This window comes from Salmo trutta, chromosome 16, assembly GCF_901001165.1.
Source record: "Salmo trutta chromosome 16, fSalTru1.1, whole genome shotgun sequence".
Taxonomy (NCBI): Eukaryota; Metazoa; Chordata; class Actinopteri; order Salmoniformes; family Salmonidae; genus Salmo; species Salmo trutta.
In genome coordinates this window covers 5,518,651-5,537,104 of record NC_042972.1, presented here as the reverse complement: position 1 = coordinate 5,537,104, position 18,454 = coordinate 5,518,651, and the positions used below count along the sequence as shown (strand labels likewise).

General features: G+C 43.3%; 1 protein-coding gene across 2 annotated transcripts in view; it reads right to left on the bottom strand.

Annotated features, from left to right (window-relative positions):
• The window catches only part of rnf123 (ring finger protein 123), a 257,414-nt gene that overhangs the window by 217,369 nt on the left and 21,591 nt on the right, over positions 1-18,454 (bottom strand). For both annotated transcript variants that reach the window (XM_029692856.1, XM_029692857.1), the window contains exons 14-20: positions 18,332-18,405; positions 17,843-17,960; positions 17,159-17,249; positions 16,858-16,919; positions 16,475-16,546; positions 15,863-15,983; positions 12,153-12,254 (exon numbers count right to left, since the gene is read on the bottom strand). In XM_029692856.1, coding sequence (XP_029548716.1) covers positions 12,153-12,254; positions 15,863-15,983; positions 16,475-16,546; positions 16,858-16,919; positions 17,159-17,249; positions 17,843-17,960; positions 18,332-18,405 — 640 coding nt within the window. The remainder of the gene's footprint in view (positions 1-12,152; positions 12,255-15,862; positions 15,984-16,474; positions 16,547-16,857; positions 16,920-17,158; positions 17,250-17,842; positions 17,961-18,331; positions 18,406-18,454) is intronic.

The following is an 18,454-nucleotide window of genomic DNA, read 5'->3' as shown; positions in this document are numbered from 1 at the left end:
CTGGACCTCATGTTAAACACCACCACCATCTCCTGGTCAGCTCAACTGGACCTCATGTTAAACACCACCACCATCTCCTGGTCAGCTCAACTGGACCCCATGTTAAACACCACCACCATCTCCTGGTCAGCTCAACTGGACCCCATGTTAAACACCACCACCACCTTCTGGTCAGCTCAACTGGACCTCATGTTAAACACCACCACCATCTCCTGGTCAGCTCAACTGGACCTCATGTTAAACACCACCACCATCTCCTGGTCAGCTCAACTGGACCTCATGTTAAACACCACCACCATCTCCTGGTCAGCTCAACTGGACCTCATGTTAAACACCACCACCATCTCCTGGTCAGCTCAACTGGACCTCATGTTAAACACCACCACCATCTCCTGGTCAGCTCAACTGGACCTCATGTTAAACACCACCACCATCTCCTGGTCAGCTCAACTGGACCTCATGTTAAACACCACCACCATCTCCTGGTCAGCTCAACTGGACCTCATGTTAAACACCACCACCATCTCCTGGTCAGCTCAACTGGACCTCATGTTAAACACCACCACCATCTCCTGGTCAGCTCAACTGGACCCCATGTTAAACACCACAAAGGGTTGGTCCCATATTTCATGAGCTGAAAAAAACAATCCCCGATATTTTCCATACGCATAAAAAGCTTGTTTCTCTCAAATTTTGTGCACACATTTTTTTTTTAACATCCCTTTTAGTGATTGCTGCATGTCAGGATTATATTTTTGTTCAGTATCTATATGAATCACCGTAGATTTGTATTCACTACTGCCCTTCCCTGTATACATGCAATCTTGTCCTGTCCTTCCTGTCCCAAACTCCGCTTCCAATTCTCTCTCCCTAGCCAACGTATCCCATTTGAATGACCGCTTAGCCTGGATGGGAGGATGCTGGGAAACATTAGGACGATGTTGGAAGCAGCAGGGCGGGGTGATATAACCAGCTGCTGTTACACACAGCAAAACACAAGGACTACATCCCAAATGGCACCCTATTCCCTATATAGCCTAGTGCGCTAATATTAAAACGTACACTATATAGGGAATAGGATGTGATTTGAGACGTAAGTCAGGCCTCATGCCATAGCATTACACCTGAAGCCAGATGGGTGGTGTAGTGTTTGAACTCTATGATGAAAGAGGTTCAGGCAGACAGTTCAAACATCTGTTATTCTCCAACGTCATCAAAAAGACTCAATACGACACTGTCTGATTCAACAAATGGGAGCTACAGTATAAATGTTTCACCGTTTCCCCTTTTTTTCCAATTCTGATCCCGATAGAGATGGAAAACACACTCACACAGTGCTAGACGGGTTACTACAGACCGGGTTTATTGCCGGGCTGTGCCACAACCCGGCCGTGGCAGGGAGTCCCGTAGGACGGCGCACAATTGGCCGAGCGTTGTCCGGGCTAGGGGAGGGTTTGGGCCGGTGAGGCTTTACTTGGCTAATCGCACTCTAGCGACTCCTTGTGGAGGGCCGGGTGCCTGCTGGCTGACCCCAGTCGCCAGTTGAACTGTGTTTTCCTCTGACACATTGGTGCGGCTGGCCTTCTGGGTTAAGCTGGCAGGTGTTTCGGAGCACGATTAGGCAGGGTCATGTTTCAGAGGATGCATGACTCCACCGTCACCTCTCCCGAGCCTGTCGGGGAGTTGCAGCGATTAGACAAGATCGAAAAATTGGGGAGAAAAAGGGGGTAATTGTAGAAAAATTAAATGCAAAAATAAAAACACACATCGAAAACAGTCTCAGGTAGATCAATGTTACATGCTTTCTTCACCAAACTACGATAACCAGAAACCACACCATCAAAATGAATACAAATGGGGATAATTTGGTAGTTGTTTCATAAGTTTATTTGACAAGGGCCGTGTGCAATTAAAACATAAAAGTAACTCTTTCCTTGATCTCACAGAAAATGTTATGCATTGTACCAAATATACTGTAGCTAGAGCACTAATGTTCATCTCTACTCCCTAGAGCAGGGCTCTCCAACCCTGTTCCTGGAGCGCTAACGTCCTGTAACTTCATTCCTACCCTGTTCCTGGAGCGCTAACGTCCTGTAACTTCACTTTATCCCTATTCCTGGAGAGCTAACGTCCTGTTACTTCACTCCTACCCTGTTCCTGGAGCGCTAACGTCCTGTAACTTCACTTCTACCCTGTTCCTGGAGCGCTAACGTCGTGTAACTTCACTCCTACCCTGTTCCTGGAGCGCTAACGTCCTGTAACTTCATTACTACCCTGTTCCTGGAGCGCTGACGTCGTGTAACTTCACTACTACCCTGTTCCTGGAGCGCTAACGTCCTGTAACTTCACTTCTACCCTATTCCTGGAGCGCTGACGTCCTGTAACTTCATTCCTACCCTGTTCCTGGAGCGCTGACGTCGTGTAACTTCCCTTCTACCCTGTTCCTGGAGCGCTAACGTCCTGTAACTTCACTCCTACCCTGTTCCTGGAGCGCTAATGTCCTGTAACTTCATTCCTACCCTGTTCCTGGAGCGCTAACTTCCTGTAACTTCATTCCTACCCTGTTCCTGGAGCGCTGACGTCCTGTAACTTCACTTCTACCCTGTTCCTGGAGCACTAACGTCCTGTAACTTCACTTCTACCCTATTCCTGGAGCGCTGACGTCCTGTAACTTAATTCCTACCCTGTTCCTGGAGCGCTGACGTCGTGTAACTTCACTCCTACCCTGTTCCTGGAGCGCTAATGTCCTGTAACTTCATTCCTACCCTGTTCCTGGAGCACTAACGTCCTGTAACTTCATTCCTACCCTGTTCCTGGAGCGCTAACATCCTGTAACTTCATTCCTACGCTGTTCCTGGAGAGCTAACGTCCTGTAACTTCACTACTACCCTGTTCCTGGAGCGCTAACATCCTGTAACTTCACTCCTACCCTGTTCCTGGAGCGCTAACGTCCTGTAACTTCAGTCCTACCCTGTCCCTGGAGAGTTAACGTCTTGTAACTTCATTCCTACCCTGTTCCTGGAGCGCTAACGTCCTGTAACTTCAATCCAACCCTGTTCCTGGAGAGCTAACGTCCTGTAACTTGAATCCAACCCTGTTCCTGGAGAGCTAACGTCCTGTAACTTGAATCCAACCCTGTTCCTGGAGAGTTAACGTCCTGTAACTTGAATCCAACCCTATTCCTGGAGAGCTAACATCCTGTAACTTGAAATCCAACCCTAATCTAGCACAACTCATTTGAATAATTAGCTGGTTGATAAGCTCAATCAGACTAGTTACAGCTGGGGTCGAGTGGTAGGAGACAGGTAGGTAGAGTAAATACTGAGGGGAGCAGGATTTCACTCAGCGAAAGAGAAGTAGCAGTGTTTCTGAAGTATGAGGCCTTAGTTACATACCCAGTTAAGAGTCTATAAACACATGCAACAGTAGGAGTAGGTGTTTACACACACGCCCCCTCCACTACAGACCCCCGCCATACACACACCTGTCTACAGACCCCACCACATGTTCCCTCTAAATGAACGGCCATGGGACCCTGGAAACCCAGCCAGCTGTCAAACAAACCTGCTCCGTTTCCTCACAACACAAAATCAATGCAGCCGGGCAGTTTTCCTGGAAGAATAAATAAAAAAGACGAGATTTAAAGCTCAGCTCATTTCATTAAAGGGGAGTACAAGATATTCCACTCTACTCCTTGGCAATCAAGGCACTAAGACAGGGACTGTGTTTCACCACACCACGCAGCCTAAATACTACCTTCATAAAAATCAATATCCTCGTATAAACTTGTCAGAGATGAACACAACAACCACTTCCTGTGTATCCACAAGGCTTCCGACAAGCACTAAAATAAGAGCACTTTAATGTCCATTGTACTTACAGTTCACAGAATGTTTTTTTTTATTTTTATTTTTTAAATCAAGCTTTACACAAGGCCTCAGATTGAAGCCGTAAAAGTCACTGTTAGACTGCTCTATAGAGCTGGAAACAGGCAGTTTGTGGTAGCGAAGGACAAAGAGTACAACTCCCTCTAGTGGTTCTCATAGGCAGCACACTATTCCCTATAGAGTACCACAGTATGAGTCATAATACCCATAAAACCTAGCAGTCACACAAGGAAAAGGTTCCAAATCGTTTTTTCCACCATTCATGTGGATTTTAAGAAACAATTCAAATAAGGGATGTGTTTCGTGTACCCTGGCGTGACGCTTTGATAACAGTGTAAATCTCTCTCTGACAAGGTGACTTTTGTCAATATAGTCGCCTGTATTTACCTCCCAAAAATGTAACGCTAATTAGGTGCTAATGTGGCTATCATACAGAATTATAAATGTTTGTCTCAAGATTCACGTCACTCACCAGGGCCCATAATGATCTGGACGATACTGCCTAATGTAGCCATTTTAAAAATGCAGGATTTAATTTATACAATTTATAAAAACAAGTCCAGCGTTCTAGTTAAATAGCTAGCTAACTTGGCGAAGCTAGGCGTTCTTGATAATGTATGTTTGTGTCTGTGGTTGAAGGGTGGGTAGCCTCCTTCAAGTAGCCCAATATTGTCCTTGTAGCTACCCTAGCTAGCTGTATTAATTTGGTCTGGCATTTTGAGAGGTTAACTTTACTGCTGGAAGACATTGATCTGTTAGCTGGTACCCTCTGGACAGCAGATCTTTTGTTTAGCTAGTAAACAAGGTTATGTCGTCTTATTTAGTCCTACCTGCTATGGAGGTTTTAAAATGTATTGGTATTCACACATTTATTTTTGAGGTAGAATTACTGTCGTCATGTTATTGATGTTTGTTTTGTAGGTAGAATTACTGTCATGTTACCTGCCCAACACTTTTACCCGCTAGGCTACCTTCTGCCCTAGACGCAGATATTCAAGCAGGACTTTGAGAGCGAGGATCCCAAGTCTCCAATGGTCCCACTACAAGTTGATGTGTGACCGCACATATTCTTCCATCACCATAGTAACTATGATTACTAACCTGGGACACAGATCACCATGGTAACTATGATTACTAACCTGGGACACAGATCACCATAGTAACTATGATTACTAACCTGGGACACAGATCACCATAGTAACTATGATTACTAACCTGGGACACAGATCACCATAGTAACTATGATCACTAACCTGGGACATAGATCTATTGTTCATGGCTCCAGAGTGGCGTAGCGGTCTAAGGCACTGCGTCTCAGTGCAAGAGGCATGACTACAGTCCCCGGTTCGAATACAGGCTATATCACATCCGACCGTGATTCGAAGTGCCATAGGGCGGCGCACAATTGGCCCAGTGACATCTGGGTTTGGCTGGGGTAGGCCATCATTGCAAATAAGAATTTGTTCTTACCTGAGTTGCCTAGTGAAATAAAAGTTACATTTAAAAAACAACTGGCAGTGACTGGTGCTGAAAATATAGCTAACTTGTTATGCAAGTATTGCACACCAACAGATATTTACAAACAAGAGGGCTTAATTGGAGTATATTTCTCTCTTTCCATGACTGATGCAACACAAAAAAGCATCAAAGACAGAGTTAATGAGTACTAGAGGTCACAGAGAAAGTCTGGACATGGCCTGCTCTCCCTTACGTAAGGAATTAGGCACTTTCCCATGTTTACTACAGTATGTACTGTAGGCTGTGTTTACTTGTCACACTGCACAGTAGCCTAATAAACAAATGAAGGTGGCTTATAACTTCAAAATGCTTTATTATCCAAATGTAAAAGCATATAGTACAGTACTGTATTTTTTCATCATCTTTACACTTTCGTTAATTAAATAATGACAAGAATTATCTTTCAAATGCAGATGTTGATTTAGTTACGGATCCATAAGAAATTACTATGAGAATAAATATCACTGATTTACAGAAATATTGGAACAAAGTTGTCTAATGAAGGCAAACAACTTAGAATCCTCCAATGCTGTAGCCTACTCCCGACCGTCACGTTGTACTGCGCCATATTTTCCATTCCATCCAAACGAAAAACCCTGAGGGTTTCGTTTTTCTCAGAAAAGAAACACCATAACATTAATAAAATTAATTAAGCCAAATTTCTTAAAATCAATCCCAAATACAATGTTATTACAGAAAGGGTTTTAAATTCTCTGGAATTGCCAATATGGAAGACTATCAAATGCTTCTCAAAGATGCCCTCTGGTGGTCAAACTAGCACTAACTTGCATTAATAGAAAAAATGGTTGACAATTAAATAACGTGCCACAGAATGCTGCAGCAGCCCGCAAGGTATGCCGCAACTTTTAAAGGAGAAACCACTGTGTTGATAAAAGTCACCTTGTCTGAGAGAGATTTAAACGGTTATCAAAACGTCACGCCAGAGAAAGCCTCCATTTCACACAGATCTTGTTTGAAATGGTTCTAAAATAAATTAAGGTTAAAAAAAAAAAGATTGGAACCATTTCTGTGATTGCGAGGTTTTATGGGTAATACGACGTGTCCACTGTGGGGCGCTATATAGTGCTAAGTGATTAACCAAAATGTTATTTTTGTATTGAATTGTTCTGTAAGCGCACAGCGAAGTGTCTCCTGAGATAAATCAAATCAACCCCGAACTGTGCGATGTAGTAGGGAGTTATAGTTTCCAACAGGCCAATATTCGACAAAATCAGCACGTTTCCTGCCCTAAACAAACTACAATGATCATTATACATTGCGCGCCTACTTGTCCGGTCTGTGTGGGAAGAGTGGAAGTGGTGAAAACTATTTTACAGTAAACAAACTGACAACAGACTCAGCACACTTAAAGGAAGGGCATTCAACAAGCACAGCACTTACAAAACTGACTGATGAATGGCTGAGAGAAATATTTAAAATTTAATTGTGGGGGCTGTTTTGTTAAGACTTCAATGCGGCTTATAACATTATTGATCATAGTCTGCTGATGGAAAAATGTATGTGTTATGGCTTCACATCCAAAAAGTTTTGGAACACTGTAAAGTCCATGGAGAATACGAGCACCTCCTCCCAGCTGCCCACTGCACTGAGGCTAGGAAACACTGTCACCACCAATAAATCTACGATAGTCGATAATTTCAATAAGCATTTTTCTACGGCTGGCTATGCTTTCCACCTGGTTACCCCTACCAACAGCTCTGCACACCCTGCAGCAACTTGCCTAAACCCCCCCCCCCCCCCCCGTTTTAAACCTATATCCATCCTGCCCTGCCTTTCTAAAATCTTCGAAAGCCACGTTAACAAACAGATAACCGACCATTTTGAATCCCACTGTACCTTCTCCACTACGCAATTTGGTTTCCAAGCTGGTCATGGGTGCACCTCAGTCACGCTCAAGGTCCTAAACAATATCATAACCGTCATCGATAAGAGACAATACTGTGCAGCTGTATTCATCGACCTGGCCAAGGCTTTCGACTCTGTCAATCACCACATTCTTATCAGCAGACTCAACAACCTTGGTTTTTCAAATGACTGCCTCGATTGGTTCACCAACTACTTCTCAGATCGATTTGACACACTGAACTCTGAGGGGCCTGTTGTCCGGACCTCTGGCTGTCTCTATGGGGGTACCACAGGGTTCAATTCTTGGGCCGACTCTTTTCTCTGTTTACATCAATGTCGCTCTTGCTGCAGGTGATTCTCTGATCCACCTCTACGTAGACGACACCATTCTGTATACATCTGGCCCTTCTTTGGACACTGTGTTAGCCAACCTCCAGACAAGCTTCAATGCCATACAACACTCCTTCCGTGGCCTCCAACTGCTCTTAAATGCTCTGTAACCGATTGCTGCCCGCACCCGCCCACCCGACTAGCATCACTACCCTGGACAGTTCTGACCTAGAATATGTGGACAACTACTAATACCTAGGTGTCTGGTTAGACTGTAAACTCTCCTTCCAGACTCACATTAAGCATCTCCAATCCAAAATTTAATCTAGAATTGGCTTCCTATTTCGCAACAAAGGATCTTTCACTCATGTTGCCAAACATACCCTCGTAAAACTGACTATCGTACCGATCCTTGACTTTGGCGATGTAATTTACAAAATAGCCTCCAACACTCTACTCTGCAAACTGGATGTAGTCTATCACAGTGCCATCTGTTTTGTCACCAAAGCACAGATATACTACCCACCACTGCGACCTGTATGCTCTCGTTGGCTGGCCCTCGCTTCATATTCGTCGCCAAACCCACTGGCTCCAGGTCATCTATAAGTCTTTGCTAAGTAAAGCCCCGCCTGGTCACTGGTCACCATAACAACACCCACCTGTAGCACACGCTCCAGCAGGTATGTTTCACTGGTCATCCACAAAGCCAACACCTCCTTTGGCCGCCTTCCCTTCCAGTTCTCTGCTGCCAATGACTGGAATGAACTGCAAAAATCACTGAAGCTGGAGTCTTATATCTCCCTCTCTAACTTTAAGCATCAGCTGTCAGAGCAGCTTACTGATCACTGAACACAGCCAATCTGTAAAAAGCACACCCAACTACCTTATCCCCATAGTTATTTACCTTCTTGCTCTTTTGCACCCCAGTATCTCTACTTGCACATCATCATCTGCACATCCATCACTCCAGTGTTAATGCTAAATTGTAATTATTTCACCTCTATGGCCTATTTATTGCCTACCTCCCTACACTTACATAGATTTTTATATTGTGTTATTGACTGTACGTTTGTTTATGTGTAACTGTGTTGTCGTTTGTGTCACACTGCTTTGCTTTATCTTGGCCAGGTCGCAGTTGTAAATGAGAACTTGTTATCAACTGGCCTACCTGGTTAAATAAAAGGTGAAATAAAATAAAAATAAATAAAAAACATCCCCTGCTATATTGTGGATAAAGAGTTACCTGTCTTACAGAACACAGAGCCTGTTCTTTAATGGAAGCCTCTCCAACATAATCCAGGTAGAATCAGGAATTCCCCAGGGCAGCTGTCTCGGCCCATTACTTTTTCAATCTTTACTAATGACATGCCACTGGCTTTGAGTAAAGCCAGAGTGTCTATGTATGCGGATGACTCAACACTATACATGTTAGCTACTACAGCAAATGAAATGACAGCAACTCTTAACAAAGATCTGAAGTTAGATTCAGAATGGGTGGTAAGGATAAGTTAGTCCTAAATATTTCTAAAACTAAAAGCATGGTATTTGCAACAAATCATTTACTAAACGCTAAACCTCAACTAAATAATGTGGAAATTGAGTAAGTTGAGGTGAGTAAACTGCTTGGAGTAACCATGGATTGTAAACTGTCCATACTAAAGCACTGCTCTGCCTTCTTAACAGCATTGTCAACAAGGCAGGTCCTACAGGCCCTAGTTTTGTCACACCTGGACTACTGTTCAGTCGTGTGGTCAGGTGCCACAAAATAGGACTTAGGAAAATTACAATCACTTCTTGTATTTGTGAGAGGTATTGACATGTTGAATGCACCAAGCTGTCTGTTTAAACTACTAGCACACAGCTCAGACACCCCATGCATACCCCACAAGGCATGCCACCAGAGGTCTCTTCACAGTCCCCAAGTCCAGAACAGACAACGCGAGGCACACAGTACTACATAGAGCCATGACTACATGGAACTCTATTCCACATCAGGTAACTGATGCAAGCAGTAGAATCAGATTCATAAAACAGATAAAAATACACCTTATGGAACAGCGGGGACTGTGAAGATACACAAAGTAACAGACACACACAAGGACTAGCACATGCACTCTATACACACAGTAATAGTGTTGTATGGTGGTATTAAACATTTTGTATTGTAGATATGTAGTGGTGCAATAATGTTATATGATGTAGTGTTTATCTGTTGTTTTATATGTAATGTAAGTGCTTTAATATGTTTGGACTCCAGGAAGAGTAGCTGCAGCCTCGGCAGGAACTAATGGGGATCCATAATAAACCCCAGGAAGAGTAGCTGCTGCCTTGGCAGGAACTAATGGGGATCCATAATAAACCCCAGGAAGAGTAGCTGCTGTCTTGGCAGGAACTAATGGGGATCCATAATAAACCCCAGGAAGAGTAGCTGCTGCCTTGGCAGGAACTAATGAGGATCCATAATAAACCCCAGGAAGAGTAGCTGCTGCCTTGGCAGGAACTAATGGGGATCCATAATAAACCCCAGGAAGAGTAGCTGCTGCCTTGGCAGGAACTAATGGGGATCCATAATAAACCCCAGGAAGAGTAGCTGCTGCCTTGACAGGAACTAATGGGGGATCCATAATAAACCCCAGGAAGAGTAGCTACTGCCTTGGCAGGAACTAATGGGGATCCATAATAAACCCCAGGCAGAGTAGCTGCTGCCTTGACAGGAACTAATGGGGATCCATAATAAACCCCCAGGAAGAGTAGCTGCTGCCTTGGCTGGAACTAATGGGATCCCTAATAAGTACAAAATACAAGTAGTGAGAGATTTCACTCTCGCCAAAACCTATACAAAACCAATGCGTTTCTATGGGTTTATTTTGGACCTAAGCTTGCCGCCTGTCTTCCTTCCTTCGGGACATCAACTCCCATTTTTATGGCAGAGACATGAGCATCTCGTCATTATATACAGATCTCTGGTGTGGGGAAGACACAGCGAGGAAGAGAAGAGAGAACATGCGATCGAGAGTGATAGCATAGGCTATGCTGCAGCAAATGTAGGCCTATCTGTCACAAGAGAACACTATGATGAGATGATACATGCATTGTGAACTGCACTCAAAGTCCCCAACCTGAGCGTTGATGATTGATCATGCAAATAGCAGAGAGAAGGCCGTAGAGAAGACAAATTTAGACATCGCATATCAATTAACAGTTCTGTCACGTCGTGCTGTTAATTTAAAAATCGGTTTCTCGCAATTATTTACACCCGGGAAAAGGGACTAGGTTTGGGCTTTAAATCTCGGTAACCCGGTGCCCACTCTTCAACCCTAAAACAGTATATGAATAGAAAAGGTATGTACAGCAGTAGTTGTTATCTAGGATGAGCCTTGACACAGAGAGAGAGAGAGAGAGACAGAGAGAGACAGAGAGAGACACAGAGAGAGAGACAGAGAGAGACACAGAGAGAGAGACAGAGAGACAGAGAGACAGAGAGACAGAGAGACAGAGAGACAGAGAGACAGAGAGACAGAGAGACAGAGAGACAGAGAGATAGAGAGATAGAGAGATAGATAGATAGATAGATAGATAGATAGATAGATAGATAGATAGATAGATAGATAGATAGATAGATAGATATAGTGTAAAGTTTAGTGTAAATGTAATCACAGCGGGAACAACATCCTTTATGCAGTTCCTGATAAGCAGTAATGGGCAGTCACCATCATTATGGGACTTTTATTAAATTGTTTTATTCTGTGTTACAGCATTCAACCCATATAATACATAGGACATTTAACGTGAAAATAAATAATCAAAACCCATGATTTTTTTATATTTTATATATTCAAACCCAAAACGACCTCAAAAAACACTAATAGTGCAGTACTGTATGTGGCTCGGGCCAAAACAAGTGCATTTCATAGGGAATCGGGAACATTTCAGACTTGCCTCTATTCTCTCAAAGCCATTTCTGTATTATGCTGTGTCAGAGTGATTTGACAACTTGTCTTGAGCTGACATAATTCCTGAAAGTGGGTGAACTTAACACATTTCTATATCAAAACCACGTTATTTTCAGCACGCTAGCTTCAGAACTCTTTTCAGCACGCTAGCTTCAGAACTCTTTTCAGCACGCTAGCTTCAGAACTCTTTTCAGCACGCTAGCTTCAGAACTCTTTTCAGCACGCTAGCTTCAGAACTCTTTTCAGCACGCTAGCTTCAGAACTCTTTTCAGCATGCTAGCTTCAGAACTCTTTTCAGCACGCTAGCTTCAGAACTCTTTTCAGCACGCTAGCTTCAGAACTCTTTTCAGAATGCTAGCTTCAGAACTCTTTTCAGCATGCTAGCTTCAGAACTCTTTTCAGCACGCTAGCTTTAGAACTCTTGTCAGCATGCTAGCTTCAGAACTCTTTTCAGCACGCTAGCTTTAGAACTCTTGTCAGCATGCTAGCTTCAGAACTCTTTTCAGCACGCTAGCTTCAGAACTCTTGTCAGTCAATAGCATTCTCTTGGACATATTTCTCTGGATCAAAAGAAAAGTAGAAGACGGTTGTTTCAAACCTTTGAGGGTTTTCTTCAGATGAGAGAGAAGGCCTCCAAGTCGCTGCAGGTCAAAGTAGTCCACCTTCCCATTGTAGAAGAGCTGAGGCGGAACATAGGCCTCTGGAGAAGGAGAGGAGGAGAAGAGAGGAAAGAAGAGCGAAGAGAATTAGCATTGCCATTGAGATGGTAGATGAAGACAGCGGCTACTGTGGGTAATTACCCGTAAAGTAATTAAGATAATTATAAACACAGTCCCCTGAGCAATAGGATGAGAGGGGAAAAACAAACTTATAAAAGGACACACGGCTTAGGAAAAGCCTTTGTGAAATATCTCCCATGTCCTATTCATACCAGAGGACGAGACACCCTTAGCCTTTCATGTCGGAGATGGCTAAGAGTATAATGGGTACAGGGGAAAAGTGAGCAGAGCGGTTTGTACTGGACAGGGTTCGTACAGACAGTGGCAAGTCAAATTCAAGGACTTTCCATTACTTTTTCCAATAATTAATATTTATTTTCACGGACCATCAATTTGTAAATAGTTCATATAATGCAATTGTTTCTAGTCGACACCAGATGGCAGTATATCACCACAACCTCATGGGGGAAAAAATTACTTTATTTATCACTACCTTACAAGTTCTATTCAATCATACGTCGTTTCACTACTTATTTACTACATACATGAGTAGTAAGTCAGCACGGATGTTGAAATGTGAATAGTGATGAGCAGAGTTCTGGGACATGCCTAATACCTGCTGGGGGGCAGAACACCTGGGATAGGATAAAGTAATCCTTCTAACCCACCCCTCCCCCCCCTAAAAGATTTAGATGTACTATTGTAAAGTGGTTGTTCCACTGGATATCATAAGGTGAATGCACCAATTTGTAAGTCGCTCTGGATAAGAGCGTCAGCTAAATGACTTAAAAATGTAAATGTAATGTAAATGTAGCCTAGTGGTCAGAGCGTTGGACTAGTAACCGAAAGGTTGCAAGATCGAATCCCCGAGCTGACAAAGTAAAAATTGGTCGTTCTGCCCCTGAACAAGGCAGTTAACCCACTGTTCCCCGGTAGGCCGTCATTGTAAATAAGAATTTGTTCTTAACTGACTTGCCAAGTTAAATAAAAGGTAAAACACACGTCGCGCCACTTGGCCTCCCGAGTGGCGCAGTGGTCTAAGGCACTGCATCTCAGTGCTACTGGCGTCACTACAGTCCCTGGTTCGATTCCAGGCTGTAACACAACAGGCCGTCATTGGGAGTCCCATAGGGCGGCGCACAATTGGCCCAACGTCACCCGGGTTAGGGTTTGGTCGGGGTAGGCTGTCATAGTGAGTAAGAATTTGCTCTTAACTGACTTGCCTAGTTAAATTAAGGTTAGATTAAAAATAATAATAATAATATGTCCTATACTACACAAATCCATCTTAATTACTATTTTTAATTGGTCATTTAGTCATCTACCACTTAATAGCTACGAAAAAGCATCTGGGAGCTTTAGTGTCGCTCGGGAGAAGGGCGAGTGGGCTGTGTGAGGAAAACGGCACGTGAACGGTAGGAGCAAGGCTGTCGCTTAATAAAATGGGAATATCGCGGGCACCCTGTGAATGAGGCGATTGGCAAAAAAGCTCTGGAGGTTGTTGTAGAGAAAAATCAGAACGTAGAACTGGTGCCAGCGCAGGAGTCAGTGTTGTGTCTTTCGCCCTTCAGGGTCGATTCACCCATGCTTGCAATGTCAAAGTGACTTTTTTTTTTACCTTACACAATGTAGGTTGGTTGGGTCCAGTGAGATGTAGTGGTAAAAAAAAAAGTGGGTAATCTATGCTGATCAAAAATATAAAAAACACAACATGTAAAGTGTTGGACCCATGTTTCATGAGCTGAAATAAAAGATCCCAGAAATGTTCCATACGTAGAAAAAAGGCAGAATTGAATCTAGATTTACCTGGCATTTTAGCTATCGAAGTGACATTTGGCAGCACCTAATCAGTCAGTTCTGTACCTGCCTGGCTGAGTGGCCGTGTGGCTGGAATGAGTGAGCTCGCCTGGCAATCACAGCTCAAAACACGTGAGGAAATTAAACTCAGTAGAAATTAAATTTGCAAGACCAAAACATAATATTTTTCATAAACATATTTGATCATTATCTGTTCTCCTCTCATTTTAAGTCAAGTACTTTTCAAGTACAAACTTGAGAAAATGGCTGATTTTCAAGGTATTCTATTCAACTACTTGAATTTCAGAGCCAAATTCACATACTTTAAGCACCTCAGTGCTCTGAGTAGGGAGAAATTGCCCCCTAGACACTGATCTAATGTGCTGATGGGTTTGAGAGCTCCTCCGAATCTCACACTGCAGGGTTAAAGGGATATTTGGGGATTTTGGCAATGAAGCCATTTATCTATTTCCCCAGAGTCAGATGAACACATGGATGTACATTTTATTCATCTGCATCCAGTGAGAATGAAGTTAAAGGTAGTTTCGAAAGACAATGCTAACTAGTTTCGAAAGACAATGCTATAACTAGCGTTAGGGCAATGATTAGAAGTTTATGGTAACAGCTAGCATGCTATCACGAGTTAACAACTTCCTTCAAACGGCACGCTGACACGGATATGGTATCCACGAGTTTATCTACTTCCCCAGAGTCAGATGAAGGGTTTCAATTGCCAAAATCCCAAAGTATCCCTTCAATAGAAGTAAATTGACATTGTATTCTAGCTCAGCCGTAAGGGTGAAGTTGCCCCTAGACACTGATCCAATATCAGCTTTGAGGGCTTTGAACGCTCCTCCAAATCATGTATTATCCCACTGTTGATATAATATCAGTAACTTGACATTGGGCTGTTGAATTCCCACTCGAAGTTTGAAGTTGGGTCGTTCTTGAATTACAGTGGCATTTGGGTATGGCGTTTTGATTTTATTAAAAAAAGAAAAATGTATGTGGGTACATTTTCCCATTCTAAATCAGCTAATATGGTAGCTTAATGACTTTAAATAATTTCTACCATTATATGATAACATTGTGTAACCAGTAGGAGTAGTAACACCAAACGATGGTAACACCAACGATGGTAACACCAATGTCACATTTTAGGTATATTTTCTGAAATGTAGGCCACAAATCTTCAAATATAAAAAAGGTCCTTTAAAAATGATTTACTAAAAACTGGTATGATTAATCATTTTTGCTCACCATATTATCGCCTTTTAAAAACAGTTTTGATAGCCAATATTAAAAAGAGCTACAATTTGAAGCGCACATCCCATTCAAATTGCATATAACGTTTTTTGTTAGGAATAGGTCATATCTTTCTCCCAGAGAACAGCAAGCTGACCAGTAGTATAGATCAACTTCTCTACTATGGGGGTTAGTAGATAGACATAAGCTTGTGACTTTGCTGTCCGTTATTCGTCTTGTTGGGGAAAAGTAAAAATGTGGACAGGTATTCTAACATCTTCAAATGCACATCTGAATTAGGTAAGGGACGCATGCTGTTGCATGTCCTGTTCATATGAATTACCATAACGTCGATGAGATTTCTGTCATTCTGAGCACTGTGGATGGACGCCCTATTCAGGTTACACACCCAATGCATATGGGTCTGGTCAATTTCTTTGAATGTACGGTAAAATTGAAATGCTGCTGGTGAAATGTCCGGCGCCACATTTTCCTAACGAAAATCCTGGTGTGTGTGTGTGTGTGTGTGTGTGTGTCTCTCGCTCACCGTCGCTGCTGACACAGCCAGGGTTCTTCATCTTCCCTTCGTCCCAGTAGCTCCTTACGGCTGTGATGAGACGATGCAGGAAACACACCATGTATTCTGGAGGACACAGCGCGGTGGGGTGCTGAAACACACACACACACACACACACACATACAGTGTGTTACACAATAAACACACCATGTATTCTGGAGGACACAGCGCGGTGGGGTGCTGAAACACACACACACACACACACACACATACAGTGTGTTACACAATAAACACACCATGTATTCTGGAGGACACAGCGCGGTGGGGTGCTGAAACACACACACACACACACACATACAGTGTGTTACACAATAAACACACCATGTATTCTGGAGGACACAGCGCGGTGGGGTGCTGAAACACACACACACACACACACACATACAGTGTTACACAATAAACACACCATGTATTCTGGAGGACACAGCGCGGTGGGTGCTGACACACACACACACACACACACACACACACACACACACACAGTGTTACACAATAAACACACCATGTATTCTAGAGGACACAGGGCGGTGGGGTGCTGACACACAGCATCTGTGTAACACACACAGGAAACACATCTCTTACCCCTCTGTTGCTGGCGTTCTCCTGTAGAAACTTCCTGAACTTATTCAGGAATATGTACCGCGATGCTTCACCCTGTGAGAGACAGAAGCAACGATGGTCAGTGAGAGTTGGAAACATTTTATAATAGAAAGTAGAAATGCATTATAAAATCGGAGGACACCAGAAAACAACAGCAGTAACGGTGACTTTGATTCCCCCCCAGATATCCTGAACATTGAGTTAACATTTATTCCTTTTCAGCACCTCGTGAAGCAAACGGCCTCAACGGTACGTCTCCAGCGAAAAAGTGTGTCAACGCTGACATTTTCTGTATGTAGTCGGGTTAAAAACCATTTGCAAAAAAAAAATGGCAAAAATGAACGTCGAAACCAAAAGAAACGTACCGTTCCTTTGTCCTTGTTGTTAAGCATCAACTTCAGGATCTGAACCTGCAACTCCTCCACCACTGACAAGACAGAAGAGACCGCACAGCTGAGCCAGAGCATCAAAATAAACATTTTTGACATCAGCAGTTGTCACAAAGTGCTTTCACAGAACCAGGCCTGGATCACAAAGAGCAAGCAGAAGCAGGAACAGAAGCATAACGAAAGGTAGAAGGAAGAAAACATAGAAAGGAACCCAACCCCTTCTGGCTGTAGACAGGCAGACAAATGTGAGGGGGATTTTCTAGTGGACATGACTTACCCTCGATCCTCTTCTTAAGCCTCTGACAGCCTCTCTCGTAGGCCCGGCGCCTCATCCTCTCCTCTGCACTCTCATCTTTAGACTCCTTTCCCTAGTCACACGAGAGGGGACAGATTGTACTGTATTGCATACAACCACAGTTGCTGTTATCACTTTGCTACACAGTGCTACCTAGAACCATAAATGATTCTTCAGTTGTCCCCATGGGGAAAAAACCCTCTGGAAAATAAAGATTTTTTTTTTTAGTTCCAAGTGGAACCCTTTCACTAACAGAGGGTTTCCCTAACTTGGTCCTCAGGATCCCAAGGGGTTCACATTTTGGTTTGTGCCCCTAGCACTACACAGCTGATTCACTTAACCAACTTATCATACATCTTTGATCATTTGAATCAGCTGTGCAGTGCTAGGGGCAAAAACCAAAATGTGAACCCCTTGGGTACCGAGGACCGAGTTTGGGAAACGCTGCATTGAGACAAGGTTCCAAAGGGCTCTCCCTGGAAGCAAAAGGGTTAACTTCTATGGGGACAAACAAACAACCCATCCTATGGGGACAAACAAACACTTTTTTTGTAGCTAGATATGTTATGCGCTTCTGAAACAACAAAAATGGTAGCCAAATCATGACATCCTTTTCAGAGCTGTGATAGGCTGCACCTCTCAGAGGAGAGCCGTGATAGGCTGTACCTCTTTGTCGAAGCGTGTGGGCCACCAGGTGGTAGGGATGAGTTCCTCTAGTCCCGCCTCCTTCACCCTCAGAGGAGTCTTAATGTAGAAGAACACCACTGAGCGCAAAACATCAAACGTGTTGAGAGTTAAAGATAATACAGAGTATATACACGCTAACATGCGCTCGACAAACACGCAAACACGCTAACACGCGCCCGACAACATCCTACACATACCAAGCAACACAGCGTGCAAGATCACACAGTTTAAGACTACACAGACAATCAAAATATACTGTAAACACATTTCACACGGGAAAGTTTTAGGGGTCCAAGGACAGAGCCCTGGGGGACGTGTCGTTTGGCAGAATCTTATCCTGAGCAACTAAAGAGCATTTAAATTGTTGAGACAACTACGATGTCTCAAAATCATGATCGCAAGTACATCACCACTTAGTGTAATAATTATGAAGCATAATAAGCACTTCATTAACCAATGAAAGGATATAGAACGTTGCTGAGCAGATACTTCCTGGACTTCTCATGGCGCAGAATAGCTGTCGTCAAACGTAGGTAGTGAATCTGGAGAAAGTCATAGAAGACAAATTACAAGTCAAATGCAGTCACAATT